The 26,798-nt window shown below is 45.3% G+C and overlaps 1 protein-coding gene across 19 annotated transcripts in view; it reads left to right on the top strand.

Annotated features, from left to right (window-relative positions):
* Positions 1–26,798, top strand: part of mbnl1 (muscleblind-like splicing regulator 1) — a 41,320-nt gene that overhangs the window by 6,783 nt on the left and 7,739 nt on the right. For 7 of the 19 annotated variants that reach the window (XM_076144503.1, XM_076144501.1, XM_076144507.1 and 4 more), the window contains exons 2-6: positions 6,073–7,089; positions 23,261–23,476; positions 23,642–23,863; positions 25,104–25,343; positions 26,254–26,307. In XM_076144503.1, coding sequence (XP_076000618.1) covers positions 6,916–7,089; positions 23,261–23,476; positions 23,642–23,863; positions 25,104–25,343; positions 26,254–26,307 — 906 coding nt within the window. In that variant the 5' untranslated portion in view covers positions 6,073–6,915. Of the gene's footprint in view, positions 1–4,787; positions 5,650–6,072; positions 7,090–23,260; positions 23,477–23,641; positions 23,864–25,103; positions 25,344–26,253; positions 26,308–26,798 lie in introns of those variants that run through there. The other 12 variants (XM_076144513.1, XM_076144508.1, XM_076144512.1 and 9 more) reach the window with 5 other exon arrangements.

Below are 26,798 nucleotides of genomic sequence, written 5' to 3' on the forward strand. Positions count from 1 at the left end.
TTTATCCTGCAGGTAGGGCATCCAGCTCTATCTCAGGGGCCAGTGGAATGTGTTGTTCTTGTCCATACTGATACGGAGGCTCATAACAGTAAAGATATCACAGCTTTGTGTATGTATACAAGTGTAGTTTGGTCTGGCTTTGTGTGTGTGTGGGTGAACGGGTGTGTGGGTGTGTTGGTGATGACCTACGCTGTATAAAAAAAGTCCTGTCGAATTAAATAAGTAAAGTAAAATACAGGCAGCTGTGGTTTCCAGAATTTAATATAATGCAAACATAAAGATATTAAGGTACAAAATTAAGTAATATTGTGAATTTTATGTTTTTGAAGCTGCCATTTGATTACAGGGAATCACAGTATATATAACAGGATTCCACAATAATAACAACAGGGATTCACTGTAAAATGAGCATTACAATGCTGTTATTACATTAACAGCTTCTGTGAAGTTTAAATTTCATTCATGCTCAATTTTACATTGAATCCCATTGAAGGCCCTGGCTACTAGCATTTTGGCTAGCTGGGTCCTGAGAGGCAAATTCAGGAAGAGAACATATCCCAATCACGACTTTGACTGAATTAGACACAATTACAATGATGAGTCTTCAAACTATAAACTAGATCTAGAGAACTCAGTAATAAGTAACTGTTGCAACTGTTGAAATGTTAAGTTTGCTTCTCGAAGGCATGCTGGGAGATATGCTCCCAGATGCTACAATGTATTAACGAAACAGTTTGACTGAAACTACTATCAAACAAAATCTTGCTTATCATACACCGAATTCCATTCAATTTACCAGCTGTACTGTCAAATTAACATAAACACTTCTATTGTAAAATGTGCAGTTTTGCCTTGATTTCACAGAGGTTTTCTACAGTGTAGTCTCTGCCATACTGACAGGATTACACACATGGTTTCCTCCGTGCGGACAGGTTAAGCCTTTATTACAGGAGTGCTCTCTGTGTATGTTCCTACTGCGTTACGATCACGCTTCAGCCCCTCACAGCACCATCTGACATTTAGCCCGACAGCAGTCGCGGTGAAGGGAGACACCTTAACCAACTCCAACCACCATCACAGACATAGACACGGCTCCACATGGCTCGTCACGGCTCCTCATGGCTCCACATGACACCATGTAGGCTCCGAACTCAATGAGCCTGTCATGTACGCTAATATTTACCCGTTTCTCAGATCATTTAGCGCATAGGAAACAAAGCTGGAGGGTCCACCTGTACTCTGGTGGTAATCATCATGGAGCAATAAGCACTCAGGTGTTTCACTGTTGTTTTCTGGTGGTACATGTGTTAACACAAGCCTGTCCTTGTTTTCCTGCACCCCAGTCGCATCGGCGTTTTGCTTACTGCCCAGACACCTTAAACACATCCTATGCTGAGGGAGACAGAGACCAAAGGCTATAACATTTAATAATACACAACAGCTCTGGCTTTGATACTCCCTTTTTCTCCTCTGTCTCCATCTAGTTACCTTGTTCTCTCGCCATTGTTTCTCTCAGTGTGACTGCAGTGAGTCTCGGCACTAAACGGTGTTTTTTTTTTCATGACCATGACTAAATGAAAAATGATATAGATAAGTACTGCAGGAGATCAAATTGATCACAGCATGATGATATAATACACCAGTACAGAAGCTATGCACAGGTTATCTGCATGCAGTGTTTTAATGGCGTACATCATTTACAATCTGACTATATGCCGCCCTGTATGGATGTAAATGGATAATGGAAACGCAAAGACAGATGGAGGGTGCAACCTGGATTTGTTGTACCTGATATATGTGTGATGCAGAGACTGACTATGTTTCATCATATTGACTCAGGCGTCGTAAATGTGAGCCAGTGGGCCACTCATTAAAGCATGAGGCCAGCTATTATCCTCCCTGCACATTGAATTTACCACATCCTTAAATATATACGCACACACTGGCGCATTGTTGCGCACAGTCCGATATTGACCGTAGCTTAAGAATGCTCTGTGTCAGGACACATAGCGGTTTGTGTTTGTTTGTATAGGTTTGCATTTTGTGTGTGCGTGTTAGTGTGCATATCTGTGTCCATGTATTGCAAACAAGAGATCTCATTGTCTGCGGAGGTTCGCTCCCAGAGGAATCAATAGGCATTGTTTGTTGTGCGTTCCTAGCCTCAGACTCACTTTCAGCACCACGTCACTTAATCTGATGACAAATCGGTCAGTTAAGCTAATATCCCAGAAAGGCAATGATGACCACGGTGAAGATGACAACGGTGTGGATATGTGAAAATAGCAGGCAATGCCAAAAGATACAATTTCAGCAGCGCTCTGTGAAGCATCAAGTGTTCGTATGGGTTTTTGTATCTCAACACACAATGGTAGTTTATAGCCAAGGACACAGTTTACTGGATGTATGTCTTGTGTAATATAGGCGAGTGATGGCGGATACGAGCGAGAAAGTGCAACAGGCAGAGCAGATTACCCTCATGTGTCCATTCGCCCATCATGTGTGTGCGTCCGTATGTGTTGGTGTGTGTGAGGATGTACAGTATGTGCAGCATGGGGTCAGCGAGTGCAGTATTGACATGTAACATTCTGAGCACACACGGAGCAGCAGCAGCAGCAGTGAGCCCTGGGGTGTTGCATTTCCTGCAGCGTCCTCCACCGCGATGACCTGCCTCAGCACACTGTCACCCTGACTCCACCCCTGTCAATATGCTGAAACAACTCCTTTTACTGGACAGCACCAAACCAAAAGAGATGTGGCAAAAACTGAAAATAGAAGCTCTGACTCGTAGCTGGTGTTTATTGTTTTGTTGCCATAGTGAATGTTGCAAGTAGTTGCACCACATGGTAAAACTGCTCTGCTTTTATCTCCATTCATGTTGCATCTGTTAACCGTTTGTTTGGCACCGAGGACAGTAACTCATGACCTGAGGTGTCAACACCAGGCTTGGCGATTAATATAGTTTCTCAGGAGGCCTTATCAAAACGTCGAGCCACACCCTCTTTCCTTCGTCTCACTGTTGCTCTCGCACTTACTCACAATGACAACTCCCGAGACCAGCCCAGATTAGCAACTAACACTTTGGTTCGATTGCCTCAACTCAACGGTAAATGGCTTCAATGGCACAACAACAACAACTAGCCTCACTGTGTTCAAGGCTACCTCACAACCTGTGCCACATCAATCACAGTCACCCGGTCAAATGGCTGGCAGTTTTTACGAGCAGCATTCGGCGAAGAGGCGGTTTTGAGTCGGTCGAGTCTCAAGTGAAAGACAGGCGGCAGTTGATTTTCGTGTCAGAAGTTGTTTGTGCTGCTGTCACATGGCCGTGAGCTGATGGCAACGGGATGATATTGTTGACACACTTTCTCTTTTCTCGGCCACATCATCTTTCTACCACGTGTCCCAAAAGGGTGATAGGAAGCGCATGGTCTCCCCCCCCCCCCCCCCTCCCCCGTCGCTTCCCATCATCCAGTGTTGTTGACCTTGCACCAGCTCACAAGACCTTGGAGTCCGAGGGAGCACAGCAGAGGGTGCTGGGAGAGAATGGACGCAGACAGTCACATGGAAGGCACCAAGGCAGAGGGACGGAACAGAGGAGTTTTTGAGGAAGGGATGATGATGAACCAAACATGTCCAGAGTGTGTGTGTGTGTGTGTGTGTGCGTGTCTACTTGAAACAGTGTGAATTCCACAGACAGCTTCGCTACTTAGATAAACTATGTAAGATAAAGTCATCTGTTTGAAAAGGCTACATTGGAGAGAGAGACGAGGCATTTAAGGTGGAATTAGATAGAGGGAGTGGCGTACTGACATGTGAGAGCGTAGAGATGAAGAAATCAATAGGGGAAGGATCTCCGCGTCAAGACATGATGGATCATAATCAGAGCTCGTTATCACTTTGGCTTTGTCTTACACCCCGACTCGGATTGTCTCTCCCCCTCGCAGACACATACGCTGATTTTAATAGAACTATAGACGCTGATGAGAACGCCAGCCCAGAACACGGGGGTGTCTTTTTTTTTCACACATCAACTCATCACACTCTCTTGTGAGACCGAAGTTAGCCCGCGGCGCCTTCAGGCTCCTAATTGTTGCCAGCGTTCAACCTCATTAGTTTGTGTCCAGCCGTAGTTTGAGGTCAGCCTGATGAAATCCTCCTCCTAAAATTAGTCAGAACACCTAAATTTAGTGTATTAACTAAAGCTAATTTGTGTAATATGGCCGTTAAATTAAACCCACAAGTCCTGCGACTGTACTGAGTTACACATAATATATGGACTTGGCTGCCGTCGTAGATCCAGAACAGGGCGAAATGCTGAATGAGCAGGTTCATGGGAATAGAAACACAAGCTTGGTAATGTAAACAAGTAAATGGCGTGGCAGATATTGGATGAGTTTCAACCCAAAACAAGACATTGAACCCTGTAGCTTTTAGTTGCAATGTAGCTCCACAAAACCGACATTACTGAGTCGCCTTGTTTGTTTATTTTGCTGTCCCTCCAGTGTCATCTACATGATATTGAAGATTTGCCTGTTTGTGTGTGTTTATGCACGGCTTGGTGTGTGTGTGTGTGTGTGTGTGTGTGTTGGGGGTTGGGCAGGTTTAGTGTTTGTGTTACGATTACGTTGGCACTCCAAAGGTCATTTGTCGCAGCGGTGTTACTTTTACGGTCGTATGGGTCAACCTAGGTGAAACCAAGCCGTCCTGGTCTACACACTCTGGTCCTCTCTCTCTCTCTCTGCCTCATATCGATATCTTTACATTATTATATATCCATGTTGCTTGGTCATCATGACCTGGGCTGTGCCGCTGCAGGGGTCTGATATGCAGCGTTGCAGTGTTGCAGTGATGCAGATTGAAGTGGTTGGTGGCATTTGCTGAAGGTGCTTGTGCTCTTCTGGGAAAGGCGATGTCACCAGATAGGGTGTGGTGAGTTACACTGCCCTTGTGATAAGAGCGACACGGGAGCCCAGTCATTCAAATTCCTCTGGTAAACTCTGTACAATGGTTTCAACCAAAATAGAAAACACTGGCAACATTACAGCAAATTCTAGTCATAACAAAATCCTGAATCATTCCTAGAAGTTGTAAATGAGAAATGGTGTTTATGAAGGTAAAATAATAAAGGTGATGTTATCGCAGAAGGCGGGTTGACATCTCCCTGAGGCCGGTGCAGTATTGCTGTGATAGTATCTCCCTGGAAATGCCTGCGCAATAACATATTCCAGAACTCTGTGAAAAGTTGTCATCTGTTTGCCACAAATCAGGTAGTTGTCAGTGAAATACTGCAAAATAATTAGTTCAAGCTTTCTCTCTCACTCTCTCGCTCTCTCTCCCTCTCCCTCTCTCTCTCTCTCTCTCTCTCCCTCCCTCTCCCTCCCGTGTTAACTCGCCCCCTCCCCTTGAGTCAGGCAGGTCAGCCTCCTTTTTGCTCCTCCCCCTCCAGCTCTCACCTGGCGCTCAGCCCAGAATGTTGTTGCAACTCTCTGCCGGCTCCCATTGGTCCCCACTTGCTCACCGCTTCGTAAGAAGGGAAATGACTAACCTCCTCTCCCTCACGCCTTTGCCTTCACTTCCTGCTGCTTTCACTCTCTTCCTCTCTTTCACTCCTAAATAGATTTACCATGACCAGCTTTGCCGTACTCAACTGTAAGTGATACAGTTTTCCTGTGTCGACCAGAGGTGGTGGAAAGTCGTGAATAGGCTGCTTTGTGCACTCGTGTGTTTGTGTGTGTGTGTCTGTCTGTGTGTGTGTGTGTGTGTGTGTGAGTCTGTTTGTGTGTGGCATGGCGTGATGAGCGTGCTCGCACACCATGTGTGTTTAGAGCGCAGGGCGGGTGAAAGTTTTATTTGTTTTAGCTGACACCCCTGCATTGCTGACATATTTACCTATTCTTCATTCCCACAGCTGCATAGCTCAGTGATGGCACGTCTACAATGACTTAAAAATGCTGGAGGTCTGCGTGGGGCAATAAATACCAGCAATGAGAGATAAAACGTAAAAATCTTCAAGTTTTATTTGACAGGATATCTTAAAATTAACCCCTTTGTTTGTCATCTGTCTCTTCCCAGAGGAAGTGCCTTCCCTGACGTCTGCTGCAGCTTTGACCTGCTTCTACAGCTGAAGCTCCACCCTGCTCCCGCCTCGCTCGCTTGCTGCCACAGTAACACGAGTATAAGGACAGCGACCACACCCTCCTCGTGGCCTTCGCTCAGACCTGCTCGCTCGCTCCTCCTCCACCACCACCACCACCAACACCACCTCCACCTCCTTCTCCGCCCCTCCCTGTTCTTGTTGCAGCCAGGCTCCTGCCAACTGCTCCTCTGCCAGCTGATCAGCCTTACCACAGCAGCCAAACACACCACCAGGCCTGCGCAGCATCTCACCCATCTTGCCTTTATCCCCGGTTTCAACCTTCTAAGCCTCCGCTCGGTCCTCAGTGTCCTTAAACTTTCTCTTGCAGACTGCACACAGACTATTGTCCTCACTGCTCCTAAAGAGGGGGGGCCGTGGACCGTCTGTCTGTTTGCACCCCATGCGTGATCTCTGTAGATGAGGTTGTTCAGAGAGCAATAATCAGTGAAAAGGACAAGTGAAGCAGAGAGCGGCAACTTAATTGTTTGGCAAATGTCTTCTGGATGTAATCACTTCTTCAGTGGCTGACTGATCAGGAAAATGACCCAATAACATTCACAGTGAAACATCGTCCAACAACATTTCACTTTGGACAAACGCAATTTTGGAGTAGAAGTCCTCTCAATCAATAGGACCTTGTTTTTTTTTTTAAACTTCCTGTAACAAATATCCACACCAGCACACAAAGAAAAATAATCTTGAGTTGTGGACCTAAACATTAGAAGTACTTTATTAACGCTTGAACCGAGCTCTGAATACAGTTTGCCATACGTGCTGCCATGGCGATGAACATAGCACACATCCGCGACACAAAGTGGCTGACACTGGAGGTATGCCGGGAGTTCCAGAGAGGCACGTGTTCGCGCTCTGACCAGGAGTGCAAGTTTGCCCACCCCGCCAAGAGTTGTCAAGTGGACAACGGACGCGTCATCGCTTGCTTCGACTCACTTAAGGTAAGAATGCAGACGCACTCGGCGGGGAATCCGGGGGTCAGACCTCCGACAGAAATGCTGCACAGACAAGGGATTGAACCCATTCACTCTGACAGGCGCTTTGAGGGGGATATGTGGAGTAACGAGCTAGGAATAGCTGCGGCCTATACATCATGCTGGTGAACTACAGTAAAGGGTTTCCCCACATGGCCTCTGTTTAGAACAGCGCTGCATCTGGCCACGACATGTGCTCTCTTTAGCCACGCCTATTTCTGGTCGGGTGACACACGGTGAACATGTGATCGAGGGTGAAGCAGAGGGGAGGGAGCAGCTCAGTGGAAACAGGAAGTCGTACGTTTGTAATGCAGTGCTAAAGGACAGACTGAAGTGCTGCTTTTTTTTTTTGGGCTTCTTTGTTGTATTCATTTCAAACAAGATAATTCACACACTTACATTTATAATCAGCACAGTCTGTACAAATATGTGACAGTGGTCAGGAAGTACAGATAGATACAAACAAACCGGGTATCACATGCACACACTCATATGGCCATACTGAGCACTCAACAGAGAAGTAAGCAACGTCATGTCGCTCTCACTTTGTCTCACCACTTCCTGTGTTGAGGCCTAGGGGCTTGCTACAGGGAGGGTCGTGTGTGTGTGTGTGTGTGTGTGTGTGTGTGTGTGTGTGTGTGTGTGTGTGTGTGTGTGTGTGTGTGCGCGCACATGTGTGAGTTTCAGTGTGAGGTTAGGGGCAAATGTGGGGCACCAATGCTGTAATTTTCCATATTTAAATGTTCAACAGCAATGCAAACACCTCCTTCTCCCTGTTTCGCAATGACTATTTTTTTATCAGCACAGAAGATCTCCAGAGAGGGTTGGACCTACACAGAGTTTCCGATTCTGCCGAGAAACACAGTCAAACACACACACATACACTCCAATGTGTTTTGCCTCGCTAGTATTCTGCCCCTACAAGCTTTGTTCGCGAGGCGTTGCTGGCGTCGTGTGTAAGAGCGGAGCAGGGGTAGGGTTAGGACAACGTGTGTGAGTTGACTCTTGAAGCGCCGTTTGCAGCCAGATGTGGACAGGGGAACATTGTCAAGGCCGCGCTGAACTCTTCCCAAGTTTCCCCACAATGCGCCAATGCCTGTTTATGTGCACATATAAAAGTTACAGGCTGAATTGAACCATTCATCGACACAGTTACACTTACAAACGTGCGAGCTCATGTGTCAACACAGGTGATACTGATCAGAAATACAATGACCGGCCACATGTTGATGTTGTTTTGATGGCTCGGGATGAAGATGGAAGCCGGGATGAGTCAGGGGAAGCTCAATGAGAGATGTGGGGAACATAACATAATGCTATTTTGCACCGTGCACATTCTCCCTGACACTGACGTAAAGGTCAGTCAGTGGAAAGGACAGGCTGGCACATCCATAGGCTTTCAGGGGAACCAAGGGGCCTGATTTAGTAGTTTGGACTTTGTTTCAGCAAGCACGACTGCTTTAACGGAGATGGGTGGTACTTTGTTGGTTGTTTTTTTTTTTTTTTTTTAAACGTTTGCCCCATTTTTTCCACTGGTAATGAAAAACAGAGCAGGTCTCTAAAACCCACAGTGGAAACAGCAGGAGTGAGAATGTAAGAGAGAGAGAGAGAGGGAGAGAGAGAAAGACGGTGGAGGAAACGCGATGTTTGTTGACTTGTTAGTGCAATGCGCATATACACCTGCTGATAAGGACGAAACCGCACATACCAACACGGACACACACAAGTGATACAGACACACTTGCATACACCACATTCTCTCATTCGTAGACTCAAAATCACACACACACACACACACAGACCAAAAAACGACTTGTCCTACTTCACTTTCACCCTGTTTGAGCGTTCGGAGGTTTAAAATAGGACAAATCTCATTCTACATTTAGTTGTGTTACACTAGGACACCCCTCCCCAGGCGTATACACACACTCACACACACACACAGACACATGTGCGCTCACGGTCTGCCCACGAGAGAGGATCGACCTTCTTCTGGAGAAGTGTATAATTAGAACAGGTCTCACATGATCACCAGTGCATAGCTGAGGAGGTCGCACCCAAAACCCTGCCATTTTACCCAGCAGACACTCACTTTGGCCTCTTTTCTAAAAAACGCTGCATGCACATACACGGGCACACACACACACACACACATACACACACACACACACACAGAGACGTCATGTGCCCGACACTAAACCACGCTTGAAGAGTCCATGCTGTGGAAATTAGCACTGGGAATATATTTGTGCCAGAAATAGCAGAAGCATTTAAATTGCATTTTTTTTTTTCATGGGAAGATGTTCAAGGCAGTAATCAGATGTGGATAATTTGCCCCCGAGTAAGACAATCAATCAGCCGAGGCAATTAGAATCAAGTTTTCATCCAGGACATGCTATTTTACACAACTGAGCACAGTTTGTGTGTGTGTATGTGTGTATACAGTACGTCCGTGCTTGTGCGCCTGTGTGCTTTGTGTGTGTGTGTTTGTGTGTGTGTGTCGGCCTTAAACTTGGCCTTAACCCCAGCGAGCAGGCCATTTTGTTGGCCGTGTATCTGGCCAGTGCCGAGCAGATAGCTGAGCTATGTCAAAGTGGGGTAAATATTTGGAGAAGGATAATGGCTGCCTGCACTCCTTCATCAAAACTCAGCTTTAAAGTTTCTCTATTAATGCTTAACGAGCGAGCAGAGATGTTAAACACAGAATAATCTGCTCATATTTACAGCACAATATTCACATACGCTTAAATATAAGGCCAAACAAATTAACTAATGAGACCCATTTCTGTGTAATGTTTATATTTATGCGCTACCAAGTAAATACGGAGCCAGTATCGCCGATACCGATACTTTTCAATCAATAAGGTGGATGCGTCATTGAATTGCTAAATCTCAATTAATTTTCATGACCTTAAGTGTTTTTTTGTGATGTTTCCTCTTTTATCATTAAATAGTTGAAATCCAGAACAGAATTAGGACAAAGTTTATAATTAAATAGAAAATGCTTTATTATAAAATAATTTTCAGAAAAATCTTAAATAAAAAGTGCACACAAACCAGTAAACAAATTGAAACAAACAAGTACTGTTAACTGTAAGCTATAATACAAAATTAAATTAAAATTCTCAACAACAAAAACAACTGATAATATAAATAATATGTAAACAACTTAACAACCCCCAAAGCCTTTAGTTAGTCTGTGCAGAACGGAAACCAAAAACGTTTTGGTTACAGGTTTTGGTTCAAGAACAGTATCATATTAACATTTTTTGCTTTTAATGCACTTCGTTTGTGACTCACTAACTGCCCTGCTTTTGAAAAAATCCTCTCAGCTGGCACTGATGTTGCAACCAATGATGACCAATGAATGGTATTTTTTGGCAAGTTTGCTCAGAGAGGGGAATGTTTGTTCATTGTTTTTCCACCAAAGTAGTGGATCCTGATCCCGAGGAATTGACCTTTCCTCAGTGTACCTGCAACACCTAAACACAAGAGGGGGGAGGGGGAGCAAAGGGTGCCTGCTCTGCGCTGACACAGGAGCGGCGAGTCCGGCGACCTGGCTGTTTCCTCTTTGCCGAAACCGCAGCATCGCAAACCAGGGGAACTTAAAGTAAAGAATCAATCTCACCAGGCTAGTATCGATCCGATACCGATACCGTCTTGGTATCGATACTATCGATATTTGGATCGATCCGCCCACCACTAATACCGACGTCCTCCATGAACTTATAGCTGTAATAACATTTAGGCTTGTTGAAACGATGTGGAAAATGAGGCGACCGTGATGTGATTGAGTTAAACTTTGTCTTCATTTCTGCCGCCATCAGTCGCATTTTCGTGCCCAGTGTAAGGTCATCGGCTTGAATTAGAATTTGAAGATCTCTTAACTCTTCCATCTCTTAACTCTTAACTTTACATCCTGTCACACAAGGTTATATTTTACTGTAATATGCAACATTTCTCGACAAAATTCAGTTTCCAACCTTGGTTTTCACAATATTTAAATCTGCGACCTACAATTCATCCAGTAGAGTAAAACGAAATAACACTTTGGCCGCCTGTGTAAAATATTGCCAATAAACTCGTATCAGCCCGGCAGTCTATGTCGTGTCATGTGTTTGTAGGTGAGTCCAAGTTGGGCACATTCCCAGTCTGTCTCATTTAGACTGAGACGCGTAACTGCTAACCACTAATAAACTGAACAAACGTGTTTCTCTTACTAACTCATGACTTCAAGGCAATCATGCATAAGCTTAATGGCTAAAACCAGGAGCTACATGAATGATTTGAGCCACAATGAGTCGTGCAGCTGCACAGACAAGCAAACCAACTAACATCCGTCAAGACACGTATACGGGGGGCCGGGGGGGCATTAAGCTCCTCATTTGTTTCAGTTCATGGAGTTTCCAAACTGTCTGGATTGGAGGTTTAATGATTGCATACAAAGGGTGTGTGGCTGTACAGCGGTTTGATTCTCTAAAGTTCAAAGTCTCAAGTGAAGTCTTAATTCACAAGGTCAAGTCTTAAGTTTAAGCATGAAGTCGAGCCTAAAGGGCGCGTCTCCAGTCTCTGTAAGCAGGTCAGGTTTCAGATTTACCCTCATGACAATCAAACCATCAGCACACGTGATGGTTCTTATCTCATAGGCTGCAGGAGGCCTGACTCACCCCAGAGGAACTTTATAAAACGCAAGCCTGGATGATTCACTAACCAAGTGGCCAACTTTAACCTTCAGTAGATGTAATGACCTACTGTAAGTTCTCTGCCTGCTCCACTAAAGCTCTCCTAAATCAGATTGGAATATAAGCGTCGGCTCAGGTTGCGGTAGCCGGTGAGCTAATGGCTGCCTCATTCGTTTAAACGAGCAAAGACTCGACGGGACGCTCGCTAAATGATCTATAAGACTGCAGCTCCACCTCATCCGCCCACGTCGAGGAAGACTGCCAGCCCTCTGTGAGACGCTGAACCGCACTGGTTTCATGTGAAGCAAGCCTATTCTCGTCCACTCCTCCTGCTCCCGTCTTCCTTCGCTCCCTCGCTATTTTCCCCTCTCGGTTGCTACTTTTAATTCTTCCCCCTGTCTGGCTTTCGCCTCATTTACTCCAGGCCACACCCACTCCCCGAGACCGGACAGTTCACATTACACCCCGTCAGACCCGCATAGACTCACACACACAAACACACATATAGAGAGAGAGAGGCTGGTGTGACATGAGTGTAGGGTTTGAATTGACATTGGCTGCGACCCTGTGTGAACCCAGCAGCAACAGATCCTTGTTTACCTCACAATCCCCCTAATAAAACCAGGAGTGGCTTGCACGGGGAGATAACGCCGAGCTCACACACACACACACACACACACACACACACACACACACACACACACACACACACACACACACACACACACACACACACACACACACACACACACACACACACACACACTGAGTAGACATCTTACTTATACCTGACACACCCACTGTCAGCAAGCCTGAGAAAGGGAGACACAGATGTTTGTGTGTGTGTGTGTGTGTGTGTGTGTGTGTGTGTGTGTGTGTGAATTTTGTAGTGTTATTACAGCGTTCTAGGCCAAGATTACATTCCTGCTGATCTGAGGGCGGCTAAATACCTCTTATTTATCTCTCTCCCTCTATCTCACTGCCTAACATCTCTCCCTCACTCTGACCCTCTGTCGCTCTCTTTCTGTCCCTATGTCTCTCTCTCTCTCTCTCTCTCTCTCTCTCTCTCTCTCACACTCTGTCCCTATGTCTCTCTCTGTCTTTCCTCTCATTTTGCTAGACATACTGTGACAGCATGTTTATACTCAGTGGTTAAATGAAGCAGGTCAGGGTAAGAATACTCAAAAACTCACACACACACACACACACACACATACACACACTCACACACACACAGCCACATATGAAATGATTAGTGGGTGGCGGGACAGACGTGGGGTAAATATTAGTCATGTTGCTAGTCGACAGAGTTTTTAGGTTTTTTCTAACGTCAAATACATTTTCCGGCCAATTGCTGCGCAGTAAGACTCAGTGTGTCTATGGTTAGGGCTAATGTGTACTTGACACTGTGGTCACACAAAACACAAAGTCCACCTAAAGAAACATTTGTCATCCATGGGTTTTGATTAGTGGTGTAACTGAAGTCAAATAACACAGTTTAAGGTTGAACATATGGCCGAACATATTGTGCATGCAGAGTAAATATACATGTTAAACATGACTATGAACACACCTGAGGGTTAAATTACCTATGGAGCTTTTCAACAAGCGCCTCTGATGTTATTGAATCTCCACGCGCTGTTTAGTGTGCACAGCAGCTGCAGATGGGCGTAAAGAATCCAGGCTCAAAGAAGATCCGTACCCCAAAGTAAACGGATCACAAGTGAGCTCCCGCGCAACTGTTTGTTTCACTGGCTCGCACAAAAGTGGCTCACACAGGAGAGAAAGGAAAATGGGACACCTGCGCCCGTCATTACTGAGTCTGGATCTGACCGTGACAAAACACGCTCTCGGGATGAAGGTGCCATCACACTGGCGAGCCCTTAGGTTTTGTTCGGTAACGTCGAGTTAATCTGCAGTTAGGACGCCGTATCATCCAGATTAGACGCCGTCTCCATGCATCATCCCCCTGCAGCCTGAGCATGGAATCTCCATTCTAACTGGATTATAAATGAGAGATTGAGTGCATCCGCAATGTCTGCTTCTACCTGAAGTTGGCAGGGCATTGATTGAAGCATCCATTATACGCAGCTCTTATAAGTAGGGAGCTTCTGTTTGGCTCACAGTTTTAAAGGCAGGAGGTTTAAAACGTACATAAAAGGGGCTTTTATTTTGGTGAGATGAATTTTCTTCATCTGTCCTCTGCTTTTGATCGAGCTGCTCTTGGCCTTCTTTCCTTTTCTCGGTTGTGTCTGGAACAGTGTAGTCCAAGCCTACACGCACTGGCAGAGAAACACACAGAGAGACATTCTTCAGCTGCCTGATGCCATGATGTGTGCATCCTTGTTTCAGATCGGCGCGGCTGTGCGTTTTTTCGTCTGTGAGCTTATGTGACGGCACATCAACATCAACAACAACAGCCGGTCTTTCTTCTCGGTGTCAGCCACCGCTGTCCCGTCGTCACACTGGGCCCCTTCATAGCATCACTGATACAATGATTAGCTCTCTCTCTCTTTCTCGCTTTCTCTCGCTCTCTCCTCTCTCCTTGCCTCACTGAAATAACATACACACATACCATCAAACCTCAGAAAACCCCGCCTGGAGGTTTGTTGGCTTCACCCGAATGAGAACCTGCACTCGCACGCAGTAGCATAAATTTTCCAACAGATTTAAGTGATGTCGACTGGTTTGCATCACCGGGTTTTGCGCAATTTCGTTTTTTTCCTGCGGGAGTTTATTGAATCGGCTTGAACGAGGCAACAAACTGTGAGGGCCAATGAGGTTTTTTTACACAATATTGTAACAAAAACATTCGTCAACGTCTTCAGAAAGACGGTATGCATGCAGAACGTGTCCTCATTGCTCGCATTTCTCTCTCTAAGGGGTTAACAACTTTTCCTTTCTCTTCTGTCCTTCACATACCATTCCTCTGTCTCTTTCGCATGCAAACAGCCAAGCGCGGCCCATTATCCTCCCATTAGACAGGTGAGAGTGGCGCTTGAGGGCACAGCTTTTCACTTAGCTCGACTCTCTCAACACTTAAGCGGCTCCTCCCTCACGCTCATTGTTCCATCGCTTGGGTCTTCATCGGTCCTTATCGGTCCGTCTCCTGCTGCTCCAGGGAGACGATGCCAGACGTTTCAGGGTGGGATTCCCGCTGGTGGAGGTTGGGAAAGACATAAAAGTGAAAGGCAAATGTAGTTGTCCATCTAGCTCTCTCTCTCTCTCTCTCTCTCTCTCTCTTTTTGTCTCACGCACATTCCTTCTCAGCATCAAGGTGTCTAGACCTGTCAAACCAATGGAACCATGATTATCAACATTCAAATCAAATCCTATTGCAGGATTCTGGCTTTCCCTGCCTTTTTCCACCATGTCAAGAATCTAAAATATCAGGCAAGGAATTCCTGTAGGAAAGATTTAATGAGGCTAAATCCCTTGATAAAGTGAGTCCTTTTTTTGCAGAGATAGGGGGAGAAAGGGATCGACGTGTATTTGAATGTGGAATTAGAAAGTGGTAATCATATGCAGAAACAGGATTAGGCCAGTTGACAGAGCTGTGGGAAGGAACAGTCTGCGGGATCAGATCATCCTAATGCATGCCAGATTAAATTTGTTAAATCTGCAAATCAAATGAATCGTCAGCGTGCGTTTTGCTGCTTCCTAGAATCCAGGTGTGACAGAAATGCGGGGAATGTAAATTCCGTGGGGGTGCTGGAAAGAGGCGGAGAGGGAGACGAGAAACCGTGGATCAAAGAAAGGAGTAAAAAGGCAAAAAGAGGGGGAGAAGAGGAGGGACGACATGACTGGGAAGATTTTTTTTCTTTCATCCTGTGACTTTTTTAAGATGCATTGCTAAGCTGCTGCTCTAAAGCGATAGAAACAAGGACGTACGTGGTCTGAATGAGAGATGCATGAGACATAAAGAGAGAAAACACGCACGAAAACACTTTCCTCATCTGAGTCAAAGGGTTTTTCTTTGTCACCTTTGGACAAAAAATGTTGCCTTATACAGTATGATCACTAACTAACTCACCAGTGTGGTTACTTCCTCTTTCAGGTGTCAGTCTGTGACCGGGCGAGTTAATAAGTCACCCGTATCCAAATGTCCATTAGAAAGAAAGAAAAGAAAGAAACGTACTTTATTGATCTCCTAGGGGAAATGATTTTTCCTCACTTGGTCATGTTCTACATGCATCACTTGTACACGGGTTAGGAAACACACAGCATGCAGACAGCCCATAAAACAAATGGTCCGTACACAAGTTGATGATGATGGAGAGATGCAGAGTGAGGGGGGCTGCCCCTTGCAGGCGCCCAGGAGCAATTTGGGTGTTAGGTGCCTTGCTCAAGGGCTCACCTCGGCAGTGCCCAGGAGATGCGCTGCCTCCTCATTGTTGAGGTCCTTGTGAGATTAACAAATACTAAATACTTAAACGAATACTGGACAGGCTTTTTCACAAGTGGAAAACAACAAATCACATCTCTCTCTCAACATTTTACATTAGCACTTCATCAAATAGTCACATTCAAGATTACAACCAACAATTGGGACATACTGATGTTTTTACAGGTTTTGGATGACAGTAATGTTAACATTGCAGTACTTCTCAAAACTAACAGCAATAAAGCTCAAATTACAGTTATGAAAATTTTTACTTTCCAATTAGTTATATTGCTAAACTCTTAATATATATCTTTATCTTGATAGAGACTTCAACTCGTCAAACACAAGCTTAACTATTAATAATGGCTGCATTCCATTTAGGTGTGTTGGCAGCAGAGCCATGCAGCTGTGCACATTAGATCACAGTCCATAACAATTTTACTTTCAACTGTGCTGTTTTGATTTATAGCTTTCATTTTCACTTGTTATTTTTCCCCTACAGTATTTACTATAAATGCACATTGACACTTGCTATTCATTTGTTAAGAACACTACAAGATGAGTCTTGCGCCGTAATTCCCCTCAGCTCTGATTCTGTCACACTGTGGGGTGGGGATCAGTCATTTCTGAAGCCGTGGTGTCATTATTGACACCTCGCTGCCGAGGGGCGCGTTTGATTTCTGCGCTGTGACTCCTCTCGCTCTCTCCCACTGGGAGGTGGAGCTTGAGGATGATTAGATGAGCATTCACAGGTCGCGCCACGTACTCGCCCCGCAAGCACTGAATGGCTTTCGTAACGCACCGCTGCTCACATGGCTACTTGTGCTATCGCTCTATTTTTGACAACGAAACATACAGAACTAACCTGGCTAGCTCCGTGCCACCGTATTGAACCCAGGTTGTAAAGAAAGTGGTGGGAATAAAGTCACATGAAAGTGTGTTTGTGTGAAAAGAGAGAGGAGGAGACATGTCAGGGAAAACAAACAGAGAGGTCTAAGTTTGGATCCAGGACTCTGGTGTACGTGACTTCTGACCTGGGGCATTTATAAAAACCAACACCCTCTCAAGTGTGAATAACTTGTTCTGTAGTGTGTGTGCGTGTGTGTGTGTGTGTGTGTGTGGATATGTGGGTGTCTACTACTGTGCCAGTCACATGCTTTTATGTTTATGTATCAAATAGAATCATCAGCAAAGTTTTCCAAACATTCAGATGTGAATCCATCCTCCCAAATGTTCCCGACGTGTCTGCTGTTATCTGTCTGACCTTATCACTCTGTGGTCTGTGGTGTCGCTCTGCTGTAGCCTGTAATCCTTTCCTTCTCTCCTACATTGTTCGTCGGGGGCAGTAATGCGTCACTGGGGGCATTTCATAACTATTATCGTAGATTAACACTCCCTCCCTCCTCCATATCTCCATAAGCCCACTGGTCACATCAACTCTCTGACCGCAGACACCGCTGAGCTCTGCAGTGTGTGGAGCCCTAGCAGGGAGGTAGAGCCATAAGGGTGTGTTTGGGAGAGTTTGTGTTCTGTCTGATATAGAGATGCAAGCTATTGTAGAAACGCACAGAAATAAAGCTGCACCAAATAAGGCCACCTAGGTGAATAAAGAGTTTCAATAATATCAATGCATCATTATTAAGTCAATGTACAGCATTGACGTTATAAATGAACAATAAAGTGAAGAGAATATATAATGTCTGGTGCTAAGTTGATAATTTAAAACAAACAAACTTTTGTTACACAGATTTTCATGTGCTTATTTTGCTCCTCTGTGCAACATGAGTGAAAACGGCTGGTTTTAAGCACTGTCGCCTTTAAGGAGCCCTCCTACTGCCAGAGTTGGCAACACCTGCTGATTGCAAAACACACACTCGGATGTTGGCCAAACAGTTGCTCACTGGGCTTGGATTAATCTAAGTGTGTGTGTGTGTGTGTGTGTTGTTGGGTAAGAGCTAAAAGGACAAAAAGAGCTAAGACATGTGTTACAACATGCTACCTAAGGTAAAGCACCAAGCAAAAATGAAGCTTTATTGTATTATAGTATATATTATAATTATTATAATTATAAAATCAAATATGTAATTGTCAGTGTGTAGATTTCTGTATGTAACAATGCTTTGCTGCATATACAGTAAGAGAAGCATAGAGTTCACATACGGGTTAAGTTATGTGTTTTATCTCATGCTATATTTGAGTACAGAGTAGACAAAGAGACCAACCGCCAGGCCTGCTCCTCTGCGGCAGAACAAAGCTTCATTCAAAGTGTGTGTGTGTGTGAAGAGAAAGGGCTTTCATCTGCGTGTATGTTTAGACAGAACCTACTGGAACGTTAGTGCAGAAAACAGTGCAGCTTTCACACCACAACTGGAGCACAGAGGCTTCAAAGGCATCACAGGAGAGTAAAACTGTGATATTTTTGCATGTTGAGGGTGAGTGGCGTGACGCCTCAAACGGGTGGCAGACGTGTCTGATGACAACCGGTGTGAGTTAATTCTCTCGCTTGCTTTTGGCCATTCTCGATCCTTTACTAAGGTGGCGTGTTGTGAGACGCACAGCAAATGTTCATTGACAGTTTGTTGGATATATTTTACCATTAGACAGAGTCACCTTTTCCCTGTGACTCACTTATCCTCTCTCTCACACATCTGTCTCCCTCTCTCTCTCACACACACACACACACACACACACACACACACACACACACACACACACACACACACACACACACACACACACACACACTAATACATCTTACTTCATGCTTCATGTCTTCCCCCCAAAAGGATGGGATGCAGCCCCGCCCAGCATTCTTTGCACGCTGATTCATTGTTTGTTTAAATCCTGCACAGTAACAAAAGCAGGGCGTGTGTGTGTGTGTGTGACAGAGAGAGGGGAGCGAGCAATCAGGGTGGGACATGCTGTAACAGCCCATCATCAATCAGACTGCACAGTAGCCAGTGAGATTATTGCACAAACACTGTGGCCTGGAGTTTGGCTCGTCAGATCTCAGCAGGAGGAATGTTGTAAATATGATCCACAGCTTGAATGGAGGGAAAAAGTTCAACAGAACAACGAAAAAGCAATTTGCACATAAAATTTTATATAACCAAGCGAGGGTCGTAATAATTTAGCGTCATCATCATTTTCTGCCTTCATTCTTATTATATTTTTGAATTTATTTGTTGATTCTACCACAAGGGGGCTCTTCAAGTACCGCGGACACGGCCACGTATAACAGTTTGTGAACCACTGCAAAAATGTTTCCTCGACATTATTTGTATTTACATTGATCCAATCCAATTTTTTCCTTTGTTCACATACATCGTGCTGTTTCTGCACCGATGGTGTAATAATGAAATATGTCAATCGTTGCTGTAAAACACGCCTCGGACAATAAAGACAATTGTGTTAGTTCACCTACCAGGCTGCGGTGATACTGTGGAATAACGGCGGCAGGATTGAATCTCTCCGAAACGGTGCGCTTCAGTGTTTTCATTATTTCCATCATAAGCACAGAACAGCGACAACTCAGTCTATTCACTAATCACATTCTCAGCAGGTATTTTCCCCACAATGCCTTGAAAAATTGTATTTGCAGCATTTTATTCGCCTCCCCGCACACACATCCTCTTATTATTCTCACAATTACATTTAAATCATGTCTGGAGAATCAGATTAATTTTTTCCGTTCCAGTTTGGAAACCCTCAATGAAGATCAGAATAGCCGAGGAACAATAAGGAATATTGAAGACGTGTGTTGATATCATTCATCTGCCTAGACGATTGTCTGCTTCACAATGTAGTGATGAGTGTAAGAGATGGGATGAAGAGCAGGCCACGGAGAGAGAGAAGGTGTTTGGCGCCGTTATGCTTGCGTGTATCTGCCAGGAATCAGGAAAATTCCAGGAATCGCAGTGTTGTTAGAGAGGGAGTGTCAAGCTGCTCCGTTGCCGTGGACACCGTCTCTAGCTGCTCCTCAAGGCCGCTGATGTCACAGTAACGGCCACGAACATCATGTGAGAGGGGATGACTTCCTCCCCCTCCGTCCCTCCCTCTGCATCTCCATCGCTCTCTATCTCTCGTCCTCCCTCACCCCGTCTCTCTCTCTCTCTCTCTCTCTCTCTCTCTCTCTCTCTCTCTCTCTCTCTCTGTCTCTCCCCCTCGGTCTCTCGCCCTCCTTCTTCCGTGTGGTCGGCGCCCCACACTAATCACTTCTTCCGCAAGTTCTACAATTTCCCCGACGCAGCCATGCTCTTGCTCCAGAACCCCACTGGCTCTCTCTCTCTCCCTCTCATGTGGCCCGACGTTTCTCCTTACGGGACCAGATTTTTGTATTCAAAATGGCTGCCAGTGTTGGGTTGAAGCCCGTTTTCTGCGTGATTTGGCAGGGTAATGAATCTAAATGTTTTGAGTAAAGCCATATGTTTCTTCATCATAAACTGCACAGACTCACGCACACACACACACACACACACACACACACACACACACACACACACACACACACACACACACTGCCGCATTGGTGAATCCAGCGGCCAGCAGAAGGGGTCAGATGAGGTAAATGCAACACAATCCCCTTTTACACACACAGACCACACTCGCATATACATGTCACACACACGCTATTTGGCCCCTCCTTCGCTGCATACCATTGTCATTCTCTGGACGAGTGCTTTTTGAACCTGCTTTCAGCTACCCCTCGTCTCACACACTTTGAACGACACGCTCACCCACTTACCCCCCCCCCCCCCCTCACACACACACACGCACGCACAGCTCTCAGCATTGTCAGTGTCAAAATGCTTCTGAATAGCAGGCACACACGGTTGGCGTACAACCAAGGCTGTGTTTTATGTTAACAGGAGAGCTGTGTGGAAAGTGTTGTGTCAAATGTAACTTTACTCTATTTAAGTCCCCCTTTTTACATATACATATATATTAACATATATACATTTCCTTTATAAGTACAAAACTGTCACACTTCAATAAAGGTATTAGACACATAGTGAGAGGAATATTAAACATTAATGGCACATTTGTACAGCTGCACCATAGATCGTTTCCCCCAGCAGACATATTCCACCTGTCAAACCCAGGCTTGGCTAATAACATAATAAGGGCCGCATTCCATTTAGGTTTTCAGGACATTGCTTTTGTGCATGCTGGCTCACTGACCCGGCTTACTGGCATACCTAAATGGAACAGAGACATCAAACGTTATGAGTCGCACCTGTGCTTTCCCTGCTATATGTTAAAACAACCTTCCGTCCATTACATGAGATGGAAACGTCTCCCTAATGCGTCATTATTATGCACGTTTCCAGCTATAATAGGCTACTTGAAACGTTTTTAAAATAAAGTTCAGAGAGGTTAAACAGACACGGAGATCAACCATCATTTGCCATGGACACGTTGTCCTTATCCCAGTCATCATCTTGTGATCGTGTGTCTCTTTGCCTCTCAGAGACAAACAGCAGCAGTACACCCACAGCACATTGTACGCTACCGCAAAGGTCAAAAGTTATGACCTGAGCTACACTTAAAATCTAAGTGCTATCCGTGTCAATATGTTTGGTGTAAAGTTTCACTATATGCGCAGTTACTGCCCTTGTAATGTAACGCAATATACGGGAACAGGCAGGGGAAGAGCAGAGATTAGAGGGTTGAGTGAGGTTTGAGCATTTGGCCGAGTGTGTCTGTCTCAAGCTTTGACAAGTTGAACCTAAGGCAACTCTCTTGCTCTCTTTCTCTCACGCACACGCACACACACACACACACACACACACAGATACGTAACAACTCCTATTTGTAAGTTGGAGACATGTGAGTTGCCCCATTCACTCAAACTTGCTCCTTTCTGCACATTGTAGAATAAGTCAAAACATGCAACATGCCACTAATTGCTATAAAAAAAAAACCCAACAAAGAATCCCAACGAGGGGCCCCAAGCCATTAACCCCCCCCTCCCTCCCTCCCTCCCTCCCTCCTTCCTGCCTTGCACCTGTCTGCAGCTTTAGTGTCAGTAAAAGTAAAGGAGACAGGAGAGAGGGAATGAAGTCAAGTCTATCCCGGGGTGGGGGTGGGGTGGGGGGGAGGGGGGGCTTGGCTCTGTCAGCAAGGGAAAGCGAAGGCTGCTACGGTCAGCTCAGCTGTGCTGCGGGGCTGAGAGGAAATGCAAACTGCCCAAGTGACCACTTGTGTTTGTGTGTGAGTGAGTGTGTCTTATGTCTGTCTGTGTGACGTGTCTGCCACCTGTTACATGAACCTGACCCCCCGAGTGTGGGATCCCCCCCCCCATATAGATCATATGAGTCCACCATATTTATAGCTGCTGTTCGACGTTCGAGCTAAGCTGAATGTCTGGAGAGTGCTATCATAATGCCAAGCCAGTGCTGACCTCCTGGGGCTGTCTCACACACACACACGCACGCACGCGCACGCGCACACGCACGCACACGCACACGCACACACACACACACACTCGTCCCTGCTGGGATTGACAGAAATAACAAGCTGGTAACAATTAGTGCAAGACTCAGCTCAGACCTAATGCGAGTTTGAGCGTATGGTATTGAGTTAGCAATAAACAAGGTAGCACACTTTCATTTGGCACACACTCCAACCCCCCGATCGCCCATAACTCTCTTACACACACACACACACTCACACACACACATTCTATTATACATCTTTGACAACATATCATTGCAATGTAACAATATGTGAAATGGATGCCTCGTTAGAAATGACCCAAAAATCAGAGCTACTTGTTGTGATGATTCCCTTTGGCAGATGCATTTTATCTTCTTAGCTCTTTATTTGATCAGGCTTAATCCTCAACACAGTGGGCCTATTAAAATAAGCTTATAGTAAGATGATGATTTTGTTTTAATGTATAAAGTATGCATTATTCATTGATTTATCAAAAGTAGTCCTGACATTGTGTAAACTCTCTCAACACAACTTCTCCCTGGCGGATTCAGTGCATCACATGTTCTCGGATGTTTCAGAGAGACCAAATGTCGATGGGAGTGTGACCTAACCTGTAGTTTGATTCCTTCCGTAGGGTCGTTGTTCCAGGGAGAACTGCAAGTACCTGCACCCCCCTCCACACCTAAAGACCCAGCTGGAGATCAATGGCAGGAACAACCTGATCCAACAGAAGAACATGGCCATGCTGGCACAGCAGATGCAGCTCGCCAATGCCATGATGCCCGGCACACAGCTACCACCTATGGTGAGAGGATACACACGTATGAACATACCGCAGGTACTGCTCACGGTGAGATGAAGCGCACACTCTAATACAGATATGGCTCCCTCAGTGTCTCCATGGCTCCTTGCGTCGTCGCTCCCTTCCTCCTGCAATTTTTGCTTAACGCAAACATTTTATCCAACTTTCCTCCTGTGCGCTTGTCTTTATTTTATGCTGTCTTCTGATACACAGCCCATGTTCTCGGTGGCGCCGGGCCTGGCCACCAACGCCAGTGCGGCAGCAGCTGCGGCCGCCGCCTTTAACCCCTACCTGAGCCCCGTGTCACCAGGCCTGATGCCCCAAGAGATCATGCCAAGCACCCCCGTGCTCATGGCCTCCAGCCCCTCTGTGGGCCAGGTCCCCAACGCCGCCGCCGCCGCAGCCCAGAAGCTGCTGAGAACAGACAGACTTGAGGTATTTGTACAGATGGAGTCTTCTTAACGCTTTGTTTCCTCACAATGTGGTGCGTCGGAAACTGGAATACACTTTGCCGGACGATTTGCTTCATTCCTAATGGGAGCAGTGTCATCTAGGGTCTGTATGTAAACAAGAAAAGAGTTATTAACAAGTGGTTTAACAAGCATAAGAACAGAACCACTGTTTATTGTACTTAAAGTGTATATGAGAGCACTGAATCATTATATTCATAGCAGCTGCTGAGATAAGCCAATTAAAATAAAATACAATCCTCACAGAAAAGGCTTCAGATGCTCGTAAGTGTAAATGGAGAGAACAATTGTGATAACTATCATGACACAGATAGCACAGCAGTAGCAGTCTGCAACTGTCAAAACCGTGTCAGAGCTTTGCCCTTTACTGAAAACACGACATCTGCTGCAGCATCTCACAGCTTCTTTCTCCTCTGTATGCATGATTGTACTGGAATACACAAAATACGCCACCAGGCAACAAAGTCAGCTCTCCAAAGCAATGTACACGATCAAAAAGCAGCTCTGTAAAGCGGCATCCTCAAAATGTCATTGTTGCGACAGGGTGTTTTTAGAATAGACTTCCTCTTTTCAGGCAAAACAAACAGGGAACTTAAAAATCTAACAGTTGTTAACAGTGTATTCTGCTGCTCTCACACACACTGAGACCCAAGTCAGAGAGGAAGCCAGTGATGCCAGTGAACTCGCAAGTGAAGATGCTGCCCTCTGGTGTCTCACACACACACACACTTGCCTGTCAAAGTCATAAGTTTGATCTTCCCAAAATGACACCTTTATTGTGTAAAAATGCAAATGTTTAAGTAAATCCCCATTTACACCAAGCACAGGAATTATATAAAGGAACGAATAAAGGCATGAATGTAGTTTAAATAGGAACTGTTTGGTAAGTTCCTGTATTTGGTGTGAATGGATTTTTGCCATGAGGAAGTTGAGATGTTTGCATTTCAGCTCAGTAAACACGGCCAGTCATGTGATGTGGCGATAAGCCTCTCGCTCACCAACTGTAAAGAAAACTGTTAAACTTTGTTAATTTATTCTTATGATTAACATTTATTTTAGAGGCTTATAATATTTAAAGCTTTTGCCCAGAGAAGGAGTTCACTTTCAATTTCCTTGAACATATTCTACTGTATTCTATTCTAAAAGTGAAAGCAGGAGTCGTGTTGGATTCATGATACTCAAAGCCGAACTCGTCCTGTGTGTAGGTGTGTCGGGAGTACCAGAGAGGCAACTGCTCCCGGGGCGAAAACGACTGTCGCTTCGCCCATCCGGCCGACAGCACCATGATCGACACAAACGACAACACGGTGACCGTGTGCATGGACTACATCAAGGGCCGGTGCTCTCGGGAAAAGTGCAAGTACTTCCACCCCCCGGCCCATCTGCAGGCCAAAATCAAGGCCGCCCAGCACCAGGTGAACCAGGCCACGGCAGCCGCGGCCATGGTGAGCGGTCTCATTCACAAACACACACACACACAAATACACACACATTTACACACGCACGCACATGAAAAAAACTAGGCTAAGATGCTTTTTTGAGAACGTGATTCATTTGCATCAGCACAGTTACAAGTCAGGGGTTTGTGATATTTGAAAGTGTCTCAGTTTGTGCTTTTGCCAGGTCGAGTTTTGTTCAACCAAAAATCCTGCATGTTGATTTGGGAAAAAAGACGGTGACGTGGAGAAGGAGCGAACAATGACGTCTTTAACTTCACTTGCGTGGACAAAATCATTGTGTCGTTCCTCGTTAACCTCACGTCAGGCCTTTAGCAGCGAGCGTCACTTCTCCCCCTCTCTCTCTCTCTCTCTCTCTCTCTCTCTCTCTCTCTCTTTCTCTCTCTGACGGTCTTACTTGTAACATTATGGTTCATGTGCTTCCTACCTGTTACTTCTTTTCCTCTTAACATCAGTAAATGGGTTTCCATTGTGCTTTGGGTGTGCAACAGATTGTCCCGCCGCAGTAACAACAATAGTGCAGCCCCACTCAACGGGGATCCATAGTGTCCTCCACGCATAGCAACAATCCCCCTTTAAAGCAAACGATGAATGATTCTGTGTCGCTGTATTCATCCATCTTTGTGTGTCAGTAACTAATGTAGATTGATAGTTATCATTGATTATTGATGATCATGTAACTGCAGTAGAGCTAGTGTCGACACTGTGCATGCCTTAGTCCTGTTATCCCCTTGTATATTGCATTCCAATGATTTGTTTTTATTTGTTTTTGTTTTTTCTCACCTATACCCAAACTGCACTGCTGCCCCCATGATGCACCTCTGCTTGCTGGTTTATGTTAATGCGCTTGAACCCCATTGGCCCATTGCCATCATGTGCTCGCTGCCTGCTAATTAAGACTCAGTCGGCTGTCAAATCACTGAAGCGACCCCTCGACGCAACCTTTGACCTGGTACTATGACCTTTCACCTTTTAGCTTGGCATGTGGCTTTGTTGTAGAGCAGTGTTTTAACCAAAGATACCTAGCTATTTTTGTTGTCGTTGTCTCTGTGCAGTCTGTTTCTCCTCCTGTTGCTCTGTCATTATTGCCAGTGATAAAATGATTGTGGCTTCTTTAAAGGGTCATGGGTCTTATCCAGGACCATAAAAAAGCGCAAAAGATCACCTGAAACACAGATTTGAATGCGGAATTTGTGTCGGAAGCCACAATCAATTCATCACCTTTAGCGTATCTAACTAATGTCAGCGAGGGTTAGGGAAGTAGAAGCTTTTTCAATGGTGGCATGGCTTCAGTCTTTACGTCCAGTGTCAGGTGTCAGTGTTGTGTAGCAGCTCTATCAGTTGTACCGCATGTGTGTGTGTCGCTAGTGCATGTCAGATGGATACGGGTGGGGTTAAAAGGAACAGTCTGTAGTAATCCCACCATGACAGATTATTACAGTT

The sequence above is a fragment of the Genypterus blacodes genome, unplaced genomic scaffold, assembly GCF_046128005.1.
Source record: "Genypterus blacodes isolate CSIRO-AG114 ecotype Tasmania unplaced genomic scaffold, CSIRO-AGI_Gbla_v1 ptg000029l_1, whole genome shotgun sequence".
NCBI lineage: Eukaryota > Metazoa > Chordata > Actinopteri > Ophidiiformes > Ophidiidae > Genypterus > Genypterus blacodes.